This window comes from Drosophila sechellia, chromosome 3R (assembly GCF_004382195.2).
Source record: "Drosophila sechellia strain sech25 chromosome 3R, ASM438219v1, whole genome shotgun sequence".
Taxonomy (NCBI): domain Eukaryota; kingdom Metazoa; phylum Arthropoda; class Insecta; order Diptera; family Drosophilidae; genus Drosophila; species Drosophila sechellia.
In genome coordinates this window covers 10,535,151-10,550,292 of record NC_045952.1, presented here as the reverse complement: position 1 = coordinate 10,550,292, position 15,142 = coordinate 10,535,151, and the positions used below count along the sequence as shown (strand labels likewise).

General features: G+C 41.0%; 1 protein-coding gene across 1 annotated transcript in view; it reads left to right on the top strand.

Moving 5' to 3' along the window:
* Positions 1–15,142, top strand: part of LOC6616661 (hormone receptor 4) — a 53,406-nt gene that overhangs the window by 1,433 nt on the left and 36,831 nt on the right. The window contains exons 2-3 of the mRNA XM_032720632.1: positions 3,605–4,539; positions 4,628–4,762. Coding sequence (XP_032576523.1) covers positions 3,882–4,539; positions 4,628–4,762 — 793 coding nt within the window. The 5' untranslated portion in view covers positions 3,605–3,881. The remainder of the gene's footprint in view (positions 1–3,604; positions 4,540–4,627; positions 4,763–15,142) is intronic.

The following is a 15,142-nucleotide window of genomic DNA, read 5'->3' as shown; positions in this document are numbered from 1 at the left end:
AACTAAAATAAAAACTAAGAAAAACATACAAATACAGGTCTTAATATAATGATTTATGAAACTTTTACAGCTTCTTGGTCGTTTTAAATATACTTTTGTGGGCTTATCGTTTACGTTTTTAATGGAAAACTCATAGAACAGCCTTGCAGCAACTTCCTTTTGGCTAAAATACAAGCTATTTGACTGTATGACGAATCTGTACAATTTCTGGTTATGGCCTAAAATATGAAGGACGTTAGTATGCGTAGCCCACGCGATACATATGTATTTGCACTCCTGCAGAGCGACACGTGCGTAAAACAAATCAATTAGCGCTGCCACATGAAAAGGTTAAAAGTCACGCACACGTGTTCCCTGCAAATGTGTGAGGGGCCCAGCGGGGGGATTGCTGCTCATAGAAGGTCAACCGGCAATTGGCAGCCGCAAATTTTCTGCAACAAGTTGAAATTGCCTGGCTAATTAAACACGGCGGTGTAACGAATCCAGCCAAAGCTTCCGGCCAAATAATGCGGTTTAAATGGAGTCAGGAGCAGCTGACATTTGAAGTGAACAAACCCCCACAAAGAGGCAGAGAAACGGGAGGCAGGACCTTCTCCTGCGAATACCGAAATATTAAAGTTCAACCGGATAACAGGGCGAGCTTCTTGGGTTCAGTTGCTCTATTCGCTTAGCGGAAAAGCAGGAAAGCAGGAACATTTATGAATGAACTTCGAGTGGAGCGGACGGACATCAGCGGGAGCTTTTTTCATTGATAAGCTCAATTCAGTTTTTCGGTTTCCACTCATTCATATATTTTTCCCAATGCAACCTTTTGGTCTGCCATCGATTGGCGGGCGGTGGGCTCCAAAGAGCAACAGGAGCCCCCAGCCGCAGGACATCCCACACACGTGGCAGGCGTCGTTTCGGGAAAAGGGCAAGGCACCAGCATCCTGTATCCATTCTCCCGAGACTCTTCTCCAGTGGAAAGTGCGAGTAGCTTCTGGCTTCCTTATGCACAGTGGGTCAAATCAGTCAAGAAATGTATACAAAAGCTTTTGGTACCTATCAGATATTAACTTATTTCAATTGTGTAATATAAAAAAGGGTATATATTATAGTATATATAGTATATATTATTGTTATAGTATATAGATTATAGGTTATAAATTATAGTATATAGAGTTTATAGTGTTATTGTATTAACTTTTCAATTTATTATATATTAATGACCACACTGCGTATGAGTAATATAAAAAGAGTCTGCTTTTATATTTAAGCAATTTTAATTTATATTCTGAAAATATTTAGAATAATCCATAATCCAAAGGGTATTCACAACTTTGCCTTACACATTAACATTTACAGATTTGCTTTTTTACGAATACATTTATTATAACATCCATAGGCACCATTAGCCCCACTGTACCGTATTTGCCATTTAGCTGGGCCCCTGCCCTTAACTTCATCCTCGTCTCCTAGTCAATAATATCTGAAAGTGTGGGCGTTTAATCGCATCTATTAGCATCCCAGTCGAGCATTTTCTTACACGCCCACGCTGGAAATTATTTCCACTAGAAAAGTGAAGTAGAAGTGGAGCACATTTGGCGAAATGAAGGCAGGCAATCAACAGGTCCAGCTTGGATAACCTTATTGTTCTCGTTTCCCCAGCCAACGAAAATGTCCCTTTTTGTATTCCACCTGCCAGGAAGCGCTGTCCTCTCGTTATTATTATTATTATTTTTATTATTGCTCCTTTGTTTCAGCGCTAGAGTAATGGAGCAGAACAGAGCAGGAAGGGACTGCCATTCCACTTGTGTAGCTGCCTTTTGATTGATGCTCGCAACCTCTAACCTTTAAATGTCATCGCAGGGACGAAGCTTCAGCTTCCACTGTGCAACTCTAATTGCCATTTTGTTGATGGAGCGAACGGGGGCGTTTTAGCATTTAGCATTTTGCATGTTTTCCGCTTCTTTTTTTTTGGGCCTTCTAAAGTTCGGTATTTGGGCCCTTCGAGTGTTCGGTTTTCGTGGAATTCCACAACTTTTTGCCAAATGTCAGTTGATAAGTGATAAGTTGCTAATGTAGGATTTCATTTCAGTAAACAAATTCTGTAGCGCCATCTGATAAGTTCACATGCTTCGCATTAATTTCTAAGAAGGAGATTCTAACGAGATTTTCATACAAACCTATATATATTTGGTTTCGAATTGGATTAATGCGTTAGTTCGCTAAAATTCTTAACATAAATGATTGTGTTATGTTTTTCAAATAAAAAAATATATCTGCTAAGGAAACATCAAGCTAAACTGTACATATTACTTCGTTTAACATTTTTTTAGTAGTTCGATTGTACTTAGAATCTCTGTCAAAGGATCAGATCAGACAACAAGGCGTATGAGTAATTATCATAAATTACTCATACGCCGTGTGATGACGCCAATGGCCACGGAAAGTGAAAGCCGAAAATCGTAGAGCTTATCTCCGGTGATAAGCGAATTACGTTTGCCAAATACACGCACACACAAAATGCACAACTATTACGTCGATTTTTGGCAAGTTCAGTGGCACATTTACCGCTCCTCTCCGGATGGCATAGTATTTTCATTTATTTAGTGCTCTCCCCCCACCATCTCATCGATGCTCAATGATTCTCACACTCGCTCCCAGTAGACCGCCACCCACAATTGTTGACATTTGCTCCGCTCGGAATCGGAAATGCTGCTTTTCGCTCTCACAGAGACGCCCACACATATGCACGGCCGGGAAAATCGGCGGAGAAAATGAGAGAAACGTGTGTGTATGTGTGTGGGCCAAGAACGAGAGGCAGCGAGCAGATGCTTTAGTAGAAATATGAATCAAAGTTACACGCAGACAGAGACACGGCATTCGGGCGGCAAATAGATTATGATGATGGCCAAAAGCTGAACACATTTTCAGGCATTTTCCGATGCTTCCGACGCCGACGCAGCCGATTTGCCGTTGTTTTCATGATTTTTTTCACCGATGGCCCGAGTTTCCCATTTTCATTTTCAATTTTCACCGCTCGCGCCAGTAGCGTTTCGACGGCTCAACGGCTCGTCTCGCCACTTTTGCCAAAATAAATCGAAATAAAACAAGCGACGGCGAAAAAAAATTAATCGCGCGCGTCTGCTCAAAAAAAACAAATTAATCAAAATCACTTTCGAAATCAAAAATAATTATGAAAAATTAAGCAAAGGCACAAAACAGCCAAGTGAAAAACGATCGACGGATTTTTTTGGCAAACATTGAATGCCAGAAAATAAAATAAATAAATTTACCGACGGCAATGTGAAGATATACCGTGCATATTTTTGCTCAACATTTTTGAAATCTATTTGAATGTGTATTTTTGAGCGTCAATTTTAAGAAAATATCCATATTAATCATTTTCTGAGTGTCTTATTGTGATTATCGAAATCTAAGTGTTTATCTACTGTAGTGTACATTTTTATAAATATATATAAATAAATTTAGTAATTACAAGCTGAAATCAGAAATTTTAAGAAGAGGTAAACAAGGCAATTAATATGATTCAATTTGTCTATAATAAGCTTCGATTTAATGTTTTTATAAAATATTAAATATGTTTATTCTTCCTTTCCAGCTTTTGCGATAACTTCATTCAATTCAAGATACAATCAAAGTAAATGGAACAAGACTGATTTGATCTTTCAAATGAATCAATCAAGCTAACCGCAGCGAATAGAAGTGAACAAAGTACAAAGTGCATAAAATGTGTCTATACATATATTAACCAAAAAAGTGATCGTTTACCAAACAAATGGAGTCTCGGTTAATACGTTTGTGTTTCAGTTTTTTGTTTTCCACACATTTTCTTTTATTTTCGTGCCGATCGACGTGCAACGCGCTAAACCACAAAAATGTTGCTGACAATGCGGCGTCAAAATGAACTGATTGTAGGCAGCCAACAGCATCCGTCGTCAGCCACTTCGTCGGCATCCTCATCCGCTGGAGCCACCAACTCGCCAGGATTAACCGGACAAAATCTCAATCTAGTACCAGGAGCAGCAGGAACTAGTTCTACGTCGGCTAACTCACAGGATTCCCTGAACACACCCACAACTCCTTTGCTGGGACTCAGTCGCAATCCACTCCAGTTTGCACCACCACCGGCACCACCCATCGCGGTGCCAAATCCTGCAGCATCTGGACCCACATTCGGTTACTATCAGACTGCGAATGCTGCACCACCACTTCATCATTCGCCGGCGGCAACCTCTGAAGTTAGTAACGCACCACAACCGCCAGTGGAACTGGATGAGTATGTAGACATACTGCAGGTTCAGCAACTTCTATTGGACTCATCGGCGGCAGCAGCAGCGGCAGCGAATAATCCTCCGACAACCGAACAATCCGTTCAGCAGCCACAACAAAATACTGTGGTGCAACCACATCCACATCAGCAGCAGCAGCAACAACCACAGCAGCAGCAACAGCAGCCGCAACAAATTCTTGCCAAGCCGCGACCGCGAATTAATCTGCAAAAGGCCACCGAGTATGCCGCTCAATTAGCTCAGGGTAAGGACTCACATCCGCACGCATTATAGCATCCCAGATCAGTCATCATTACTCCAATATACCAATATACCTATATCTGATCCCCCAGCCGAGTCTTCCTCGCCCGGCTCGCGTCGTGTCCTGCTCGATTACCCGACTCCCTACCTGTACGGCAATCCCTATCACCACCATACGCCGCCAGGTGAGGACCTAGTCGCCCTCTGGTTCGGCAACAATGGCACAGGTGAGTCCTCACCTCATGTCGCTAGAATAGCCTTAGGTTGTACATATTCATTTGGAAAGTAGTTGGTTTGATAATATACTTTAATTTGATGATCAATATACTCGGATTTGTCATGGAAGTAGAGGACTGAATCTTACCAACTTAATTATTAACTACGATTACAACTTTTTATATGAAATTGCTCTTTTAAAAGAATTCACACACAGCGAAACAATTTAAACAATTTCACAAGTCTATTGCATTTCGCTAAATGTTCTTCGTGGTTTTGAATGATTAGTCTCATGTAAAATAATTTTTCCGACTTATTGAGTACTTATTAAGTAAACTTATTAAGGAAAACAGGTCAAAGTTTTATAATGAACAGAAAGTCAAAGAGTTTATTAAAGTTTTTGTAAAGTAAACCAAACGGCAGCAAAGTCCAGACTTACCCTACAACATAAATGACCATTAAAATTGAAAATTAAATCGTACATTAATGGAAAAAAATTCCCTCATGTTTGGTGTCAATCAGTAATTTAAGCCATTGCATTTAATTCAAATATTTTCAGTGGCCTGAAAATTATCCCCCGTCCACGAAAATACCAATCAATAACTCACGCCGGACGGCTCATTTTCCCAGGGTATCGTGACATTTCTGTTACTCTGTCGCCAACATGGGAGTCATTGAATTGGCGATCCGGCATACCCCATTCCCCACCCCACTCATTACATAACTCACGGTCCGCGCACTCCATGCATATGTCCATGATGCAGTTACTCAAAAACTATCTCGCCGGCTATAAATTGCCAAAATTAATCTGTGAATGAGCTGACAGGCGAAACTCCTGCGCCCCTCTCTAATGGCTCAATAAATAAAATGGAAATAAAATGAGATTTTTCGCGCACTTTAATGCCGCTCGCTGGCGCCTTGGCGCCCGCCGTCTACTTGAGTTGTTCGGTCAGTCTTGGCGCTCTTTTGAAACGCTGCCAAAAGGCTGAAATTGAAATTTCAGCCGCAAATGATGCAGTGCCTCGTCCGGAGACCCCGCCGCTGCATTGCTCCGGCTGCGCCCTTTCAACAGGTGGCACATGCATTCGCACATGCAACACAACACACCGCACTCTGCCTCTGCGGCTCCCATCGCACGTCTCATCGATTACGCGCCTCGAACTCGACGTGATGTATCTGTATCTTCATCGCTGCGTTCTGCGCTCTTTTGAGGCTTCGGCCGGCTTGCCAAAATTAAGTCAGCCCGCCAAGACCACCCAAAGTGTGTCAATGCTGGCCACGTTGGCGCTGAGCAGCGCTTCGCAGTGCGTACAAATTAAATTATATATATATATTATATGTCTTGTGGCTCCGATCGAGGCCTAACGGCGCTATTTCCGCTTCAAATTCAATTAAAAATTTGGCTGCGATGCGACTAAGTGTCAAGCGTGAAGCGGAAGGGAATGCATATATGCAATTTGTTGGAATCTAAGGGCTAGGAAAAAATCATTGGTTAAATAGAGAAAGTATCTTCGTCTTTCTTTAGTTAATAGAATTTCCATTAATTATTGTTATAATACGTTGTGAATTATTAACCAAATACTTCTAATTAAGCACAAAACATAGCTACTTTAAATTTTCTACAAAGTTTCAAAAACTATATTGTAAGTAAGCGAATCTTGACATTGAGAATGATTATCGAAAAGTGTTCTGCTTCAGCAATTTCAAAGCGATCAAAGTTGGTATATCCAAAGTAAGATTGCTCACAACTCCACTCTCCTGGGATCCAATGCCATATAAGGCGAATTAAAGGCAAGCCCATCGCAGTTCTCGTATTTCCCCACCAGCCAAAGACACGCCACGCAAATTGTCTTAATTAATTAATATCATAAATATGCGACGGCGCTTAATTGCCACTGGAGATCAGGGGAGGGGTAGGCAGCAAAAAACAATAGTAGTAGAGGCAAGAATAAAAACAAATCTCTCATGGCAACTAATTAGCCAGGAAATGACCCCGACTGACCGAGGGGCATTCAGTGCTCAGTATTCAAGACTAGCTGAGGCTGAGTGACCCTAATCGACAGGAAGCTGACTCAATCTGGGAGCGAACTGCAGACCAGGGCCAAATGCAGCTGGGGCACTTTTCGCGATCTTGGCTGCTGCACTTCGCTGGCAATCAATATTCATAAATCTCTTGGCAAGGGTTAACCAATTAATAACGTGACCCGTTTATTTAATATCACTCGGCTGCCATTCATTCATTCGACTCCTTTTGTCAAATCAACCTGGGTGATCGGTCCACGTTTTCCAATGAAAATCCCAGACAGACTCCACACTCGCACACAAAGCCTTTCAGCATTTGTCAACGAGAGGCGACGTTGACACCGTCGACAACAAACACGAACGAATGAAAGCCAACAGCCAAGAAAACTGCAAGAAAATTAAGGCAACCATCCGGGCTCAATGCACACACATGGCACACTGGCTCTAAATGTGTTGGCAAGTTCTGTGTTACCAAGTTCAGCTAGCAGAATTGATAACTGAGAAAAGGCAGTTGCCTTCATTGAACAGTTCCTAGGAACCGCCTTTTAAGATATAATAGTTATTCAAAATAAGCTGAATATCAAGTTAATTAACATGAGGCCTTTGGTTACCTAGACAGCAAACTTATTATCATTCAACAACTAATGAATGCAAATTAGGAAAGAAGGGTGGCATTTCCTTTATCAATTTCAACCTGTGACCTTTGCTTAACAAAGTATCAAATATAACTTCTGAGTTTTCCTTTTAAATGTGACTAATTTGGACTTAATGAATGTCTATTTCCTTACCGGAATATAAAATAAGTAGCAAATACATGTGGATTCTGCAACTGGATAGTTCTCTTCTGCCTTGCCATTTTAGAAAGTGCTTTCTGAGGATCGACTGATCTTGGCACCTCCATTTGGCCAGACCTTGAACCACTGTGCAGCACAACCTTTGTTACCCTGTGCCGAACGGAAATCGCTGACATGGACCACACCACAGCAGTCAAGTCAGCCAAAGCGTAGCAGGGAAACCAAGCCAAGCACAAACACAATCTCCAGAAGCTTGGCACTCAGCGAGGCTTGCCTAATGTTTAATTAAGGTGATTGCTGTGCGGTCACCTGGCGATGTTGCTGCTGCTGCTGCTGTTGCAGTTGGTGTTGCTGCTGCCGCTGCTGCTGCTGCTGCTGTTGTGGTTTTGGCGAACGACAACAACACCTCACGATCGCCAAATTGGTTTGTAAGGATAAGCCAGCCGTTCAGTTCGCCAGTGAAGGGAAAAGCGATGTGGACCTGTGTCAAATGCCTGGGCCAAAGGACATCTCCAAAGAATTGAAACGGACAGTTCCGAATCTGCAGCGGTGGCCTTAATGAAGATTAATTGCAATCAGCGAGCCACTTGAGCCGCGATTAATTGCAGGAACCAGTGGACATGGAAATGGAACCGAACTTCCTCCTAGATCTGCAGACCTGCAGGCCAGCAGACTTGCAGACTTGATGCTGATGATGATGATGCCTTTTGGAATGGTTCACAAGTTCACGACTGCGACGACGGCAACTTAATTGCCGTTTACATGGGAGGCTAAATTGTGATTGCTCCCGGCCAGGCTTTGTTGGTGGCACAATGCAGTTGATGGATTGCACATGGCCCACCATTTCCCCACCCTTTGTGGTTTGCATAATGACATGAGGAGCCACCAGCCTATCCAGTTTAGTATAATCAACTTGAACTGGTTCAAATCAAAAGTTGCGTTAGATTCGACACATAATTAGCATAATACGTGTGGGTCGAAGAAGTGTGCCACAAATGGCTTCGTATAGGTCAACTTGATTATTATTATTATATTGTTTATCTGTTTTTATTTGGTTTTTTTTTTTATTTTTTTGGATTGTCACCTGCGGTTTGGAAGTTGGCGCCAAGTCTGCGCCGCTGGCCAAATCAAATCAAAACGATTTGGAACTCTAAAATGTATATATACATATATATATCGAAAGCCGCAGCATGTGGGCTGATTTTTGGTTTTTGTGGTTTGCATTCGAGTTAAGTTATAATTTGTGTAAGCTTTTTGACAACTTTCAAGTAGAAATAAATTGCCATCACGAATCTAAAAATACAAGCTTAACTCAGAAGCTGAAGGCAAGCGTAGAACGTGGGATTTATTCGTGCTTAAATGCGGCTTAAATCTCATTAAGGAAATGAGACAGTTATGCTGTCTAGAGTAACATGTCAATTTTGTAAGTTGTAGCCACTTATTAGATGCAGGGGAATTCCCTTTTTTTGTTTACTTTGCCATTCATCATATTTTTGCATCTTTGAAAAGCATCCATAAATGGTAAACTACTCTTAGAGATCCTAATCAAACGCTATCGGTTAAGTGGACTTCTTGATCTCGATAGAAAAACGCCCACACCTCAGGGGGTCAACCTGTCGGTCTGATGTGGCGGAAACTGGTGGCAACCCACGCAGATAAACCTCGGGGGGGAAAAAAATAAACTCAACAAACACAGATCGAAAACCACAATCATTTAAATATAGCGAAATCGAACGTATGATAGAAAAAAGAACTATAAGCGCAGTTCAGTTGAAATCGTTTGGATTTTCGTTGAAAAACCGCAAAACGCGTTTTTCATTTGCATAAAAAATTGCTGTCTGTAGCAGGCAATCGAACATGCGCCAGTCTGAGGAGTGTGTGTGTGTTGGGGGACCAAGAGCAAGACCAAGCCCCAAAGTTGATTTCATTCATGAGGCACTGAGCTCCATTCATAAGCCGAGCATTTCTAGTTTAAGGTAAGCCACACTGGACACCTACGATCCGCTGGAGACTTGGGTACTGCAAACTGCAAGCTGCAACTGCAACTGCACATTATTTATAACATTTTGCCGTTTTGGGGTCACATGTTGGCGTGTGTTGCAAATTAAATTTGCAAATTATAGGCTGTCGCTGGGGGTTTCCGGTTAACGACCAAAGTCAGTCCTTTGCCCGCTCATCTCGAGGTGCCTCAAATGTGCTGCAGCACAAATAAACTTCAGCCGGAGCGGAGTTCCCAAAAAAATAAAATAAAATAAAATAATATACATATATGAAGCACCCAGCTCTTTGGCTCAGCTGCACTTCATCACGCTCTGCTTTTTTTGGCGGCGCGGGGTTCCTCGTCTCAAGACAATCTCAATGGATATTCACACACAGCTGGGCCCAAATATGGCGCATTCGGCACAAAATGGTCTCGTCTTGGCCACATTTGAACTGTCATGCCCCGAACAGCAGGCTGGATCACTCGTACTTGGCCCGGACCAGTGAGTTCCAGCTTTCGGCTGACATTTTGAAGCGAAATGTCAGTCACAGCTTAAGCATCCCGCCATCATCGTCCGTCCGTCCGTTTGTCGTCTTTTTATTTTATTTTTTACTTTTTATTACTTCACTTTCTGGCCAACGGCTTCAGTCTAGAGCGCTTGAGCCGCTGATGGTGGCTTTCTGGTGTTTCAGTTAGCGGTTAGCGGCCATTACCACCGTGGGCTGCCCAAGATGGCTTAGGCAATAGTGCTGCAATGCGAGGAGGTGAACACTGAATGCCCTTGATTTTGAAATCTGCTTAAGATTAACAGGCTGAAAATCAAAAAAAAAAAGAAAACTCCTAATTTAGATTGTTTACCAAGATATGATGAAAAAGATCTCAAGGATACGATGAAAAAATATGCTAAAACTTTACAAGCAAAAGAGAAGCATAAATATTTCTAAATCAATGAGATACTAAAGTTTTAATAAGAGATATAATTTGTAGGTATTTGGTAAAGTATTCATTACAATATTAAAGAACTTAAATTGCTATATTTAAATGTATCTGCATATAATTATTAATACAATGACTGGCGAGCCTCTCCTCTCAAATAACACCCAATTACTATCTTTTATGCGAGTCGATTCAAAATAAAGCTTTCAAAAATGCCCTCTCCACCATTGTGATATCTCGCCTGTCCATCATACCCATCATGCCGCACATCAAGGGTACTCCACTCGACGAAACAGGGGCAACCATCATAGCATAGCCATCATCATCGCCGGAGATCACAGATCACGCAAGATTTCCAGCTAAATATGGTAGCCAAATAATTTACATCAGCTCTTGTGCTCTTTATTGTTCTGTTTGCTGTTTGTCGCTATATCTTTTATAGTTTTGATATTGTGGCAGTTGTTGTTGCTGTTGCTTAGCGTGATTTGAAGTTTTATGTTATTGCTGCTCCTCTAGTTGTTTCTTGAACTTTTTGTGGGCGTAGCGCGCGCCTTGCTGCCCACTCGAGGATTGCCTTTTTCAGAGTGCCGCTGCTTGTTGTTTGATTCGATGATTTGGTGATTTGTGTTTTTTTTTTTTATCTATAAAGCGATATATACACACAGCTTTTATGGGCTACGTGAAATTCGATTGGTGGTCAGTGTCTGGTAGCCGAGTTTCAGGTGCCATTAAAGAAATCATCAGGGGGCTTTTGTGTGCTCACGCCACTTGACACATTTCAATGGAGGGGAGCGAACAAATCAGAAAATAGCTGCTCCCCGTTTTCCATTTTCAAAGTCCGAAACTCACAAATTACGCGCATATTTTCTAATGAGCTCAACCATGCCGCCTATCGCCACGGTTCGGCATCGTTCGACTCGCACGCAGGAAAATTCGGAAAGAAAAGTAGATTCATTTTCTGGTGGCACCAAGATTTATGCGTCACCATCCGCCGGGCAACCGTAAACCCCTTTGGCACCGCCAAACGACACCATCTCATCATCCTTGGCAATTGGTGCCAACTGATGGCTTGGACAGACGCATATCGTTAGCACAAAAGGCGAAAACTGTCCGCTGGCATTTTCGGTTCCATGTCAAAAACGCTGAAAGACGCGACAATTTGTGGACCAGCCGGCAAGTGAACAGCAGGGCTAATTAGTGGGAGGATGGAGGCAGAGCCAGCACCTCTTAGTCATCTAACAGTCAATGGGTTAAGTGGCAACCAAAGATGGGCGGAAAAGTACTTTCCACCTGGCAGAAACTCTCCACTCAGCCCTCGCTGGTATGTAGAATTTTTTAATTATTTTTAAAAATATTAGGTTTATTTACCTTCTCATTGAATTCAAACTAAAATAGCATTTGCATAAACAATGATTAATGCGATTGCTTAACTTTTTTGAAGATGTGAAATGGCATATTGAAGTTAAGATTATCCCCTTCAAATACCAACTTTTTCCATCACATATGCCAATGCAATCGCTGTGTTTCCTGCCTATCTCTCTCTCACTCTCTATCTCTACCTCTTTTCCCGACTTGACCCAAAAAATGGAGAAAAACTGTAACCAAAGTTACTAACTTTGCCAAGGGGCCCCCGCAAAAATAAAGACTAATATAAGATTAAATAAAAGTAAAAGAAGTCAAGCCAGCAGCAAGTTTTTTCAAATGCGACACGCGTTGACTTTGGGCCACAGCCGCGACTTGGGATCTGTTTTTTTTTATTTTTTGGCCGTCTGTTTGTCGCTTTTGGCCGTCTGTGAGTTTCTGGTGGAAGCTGTTGCCACTTCCTCGAACCTCTCGCTCGCACAAACGGCGACACTGCATTTGAACAGTGGAACAAATTTGCAGCTGATTTATGTAAATCGCCGACGAGTTTTATTTCACTTTTTGTCGCTGCTTCCCAATCAGCGTATTGAATGCTCCCGCTCAGCCGCCCACCACTCCCTAATCCTCCGCTGCACTACTTGCTGGCTTTCTTCTCTTTCATTGGTTTTTTTTTATTTTATTATTATTTTTTTTTTTTGGCTGCTTTTGATGCCGTTATGTGGCCCAAGTTGTCGGTGGCGTGTGTATCTGAGGGATACAAAACTGCAATTCATTCAGCGAATTTTCGGTCGTTATGAATGGAGCAACCCACGCGCGGATGCTAAAGTGGCTCTTGTTGCGACCGCAGTTCTTGCTGCTGCTGTTGCTGCTGCTGTTGCTGCTGCTGCTGCTGCAGCAAATGTCAACTGATTTTGGAAATAATGCGACTTTATATGTATAAAATAAATTTTAAATAATTTACAAATTTGATATAAATATTTAATGTATATATTTGTAGCAGTAAAAAAAAAGGGCTAATTGAAAATCGTACTTTATTAAAAGCAGAGCAGAAAAAACTAATTGATGTTTAATATTCCACATATTAAAAATCTCATAAAAACTGAATATTAAATACAAATGTATTAAATAATATTTAAAAAATAAAACGAAAACCTAAGGAAAATAAAAAACATTACGACGCGAAAGCATATCATTTCATATTAAATTATAATACAACTTTTTAATAATTGATAAATAATTATAATAATAATTATTATTTATTATTATTATTATTATAATATATTTATTGCCTTCATCTAAAAACTAACTCAGGAACTTCGTGACTACATTTAATTGATTTGAAAGCATGGTGTCTTATATATTTTGTTAATAAATAAACATGCTGTTTGTAAAGACTGCTTTCAGCTATTACAGGCAACTTTAAATATTAAATAATTTATCAAGTGCCAAAGAGTGCTACCCTTCTCTGCCACAGAATCCATAAAGTCCGAGCATAAATCGATCAATGCCCCAGAGCTGTCAGACATCGTGACAAGCGGCAAAACCAAAGCTCAACTTAAACTCTGGGGTTATGGTTTGTTTTTCCTATTCTTTTTTTTTTGCGCTGTTGGCCAATATTCAAATGCAATTTATGTCATCGCGGCTTGCATTTATGCATTTATGACGTCAGCCTGGCCATGTGAAGTGGTTAGTGCTGGTTGTAGTTGTTGTTACTGTTATTGCAGCTGTGGCAAGTCGTAAAATTGTAATGGCCGCAAAAAAGAAAAACGCATTCTAACCGGCGGAGGAGTGGGAAATAAGCCATTCACGGATAAGATTTTGCGACCCATAATGAATAGCGCCAAAGTGCAAATTAATTACGAAAAACCTTAAGTTTAGATTTTACTAGTGCCAGATACATTTATGACCGAAGATACGTTAAGATACGTTAAGATAATCCCCCCATTAATGTGCATTTTCTCACATATTTAACAACATACTTTTCGATCGCTTTCACGTGGAGAATCCAAACGACTAAAGTAACGATTCTAGGCCGAATAGAAAAGGGTACATTTTTTTGGACAATGGTAGCCGTTGACAAACGCCTGAAATATGATAGTTCCGATAGAGGAAACGGTTCTCCAGACGATTAGTTCGTTTCCTACCCACTGAGCTTTTGAGCAGCAGAAACATTTCATTGATGGCCAAGATTTCATTCGAAATGTTTTCATTGAACTCATCTCGCATTTGACAGTTAATTTGTTTGCATTGACAAAGCGCGGGGAAAGGCACTTTCCGGTTTCGGATCTCGGATCTTGGATCTCCGACATGCTAATGCGGTTCCGGTGTGCCTGGCTAATGGCTAATGGCCAAGAGGCAGCCTCTTGCCATCAACATCTTGGCCACGGCCATCAATTTGCATTTGCTGCCCACATTTACGACTCGCGTGCCCTTTTGGCACCTGGGGTTTCCAAAAGTTCCAAAGTTTTGTTACGAGAGACTCGTTTCATTCATGATTTCATCATCGATGCGATGTGTGGGCGCAGTTTACTACGATGCATTTGTTCATTCATAAAGTCAAGCGAAGGGAAAAGCCTCTTCATTAACAACGCGTGCCCCAGCCCTTACCAATTCCCAATATCTCTTTCACTTATCAACCAGTTGGCCAGTAACCCAATACTCGCTTTTATTTGGTTAGTCTTGCAACTGGGGAATGGGTATGCGATTGGGATTTGAATTGGGATTGGGTATGGGGTGTACTTTCCATATCTTGATTTGCTGCTGGCTGCATCTTCTCGCTTGCCTCGCTTAATTTTAGCAACATTTAACCCAGTTTTTAGCCGCTGCATCTTCGTTCGCTTAATTTTTTGTTTGCTAATGAAGTGTCAACAACAAATTGAATGTCTAACATTTGTTGCATGTCGCCAGTGGAACACAAACAACACGGGCCACAGCCATAGTTGAACATATGTCTGTGTCTTTGTTTAATGCTTTAAATAAATAAAATGTGCATGCTATTGCAGAAAAAATGAGTGGAGATTTAAACTAAAAAGTCAAGTGGTTGGCGAATACCCTTTTCAAGGCGATATATTGAAATATTACAATCAGGATTTAAGTCTAAGGTTTATTTAAGTAGGTACTTATGTTTGTGCTAAACATAAACTTATATTGAACTGCATTTGGTAGTAATATTTTTGTAAATATGTTTTATACATTAAATAATAGAAAAGTGAAATTGAACCAAACCCAATTTGAATTTAAACTTTTTTAAATAATATATATTAAATCTAACACTCTTGATTGGTATCTTTTCTTTT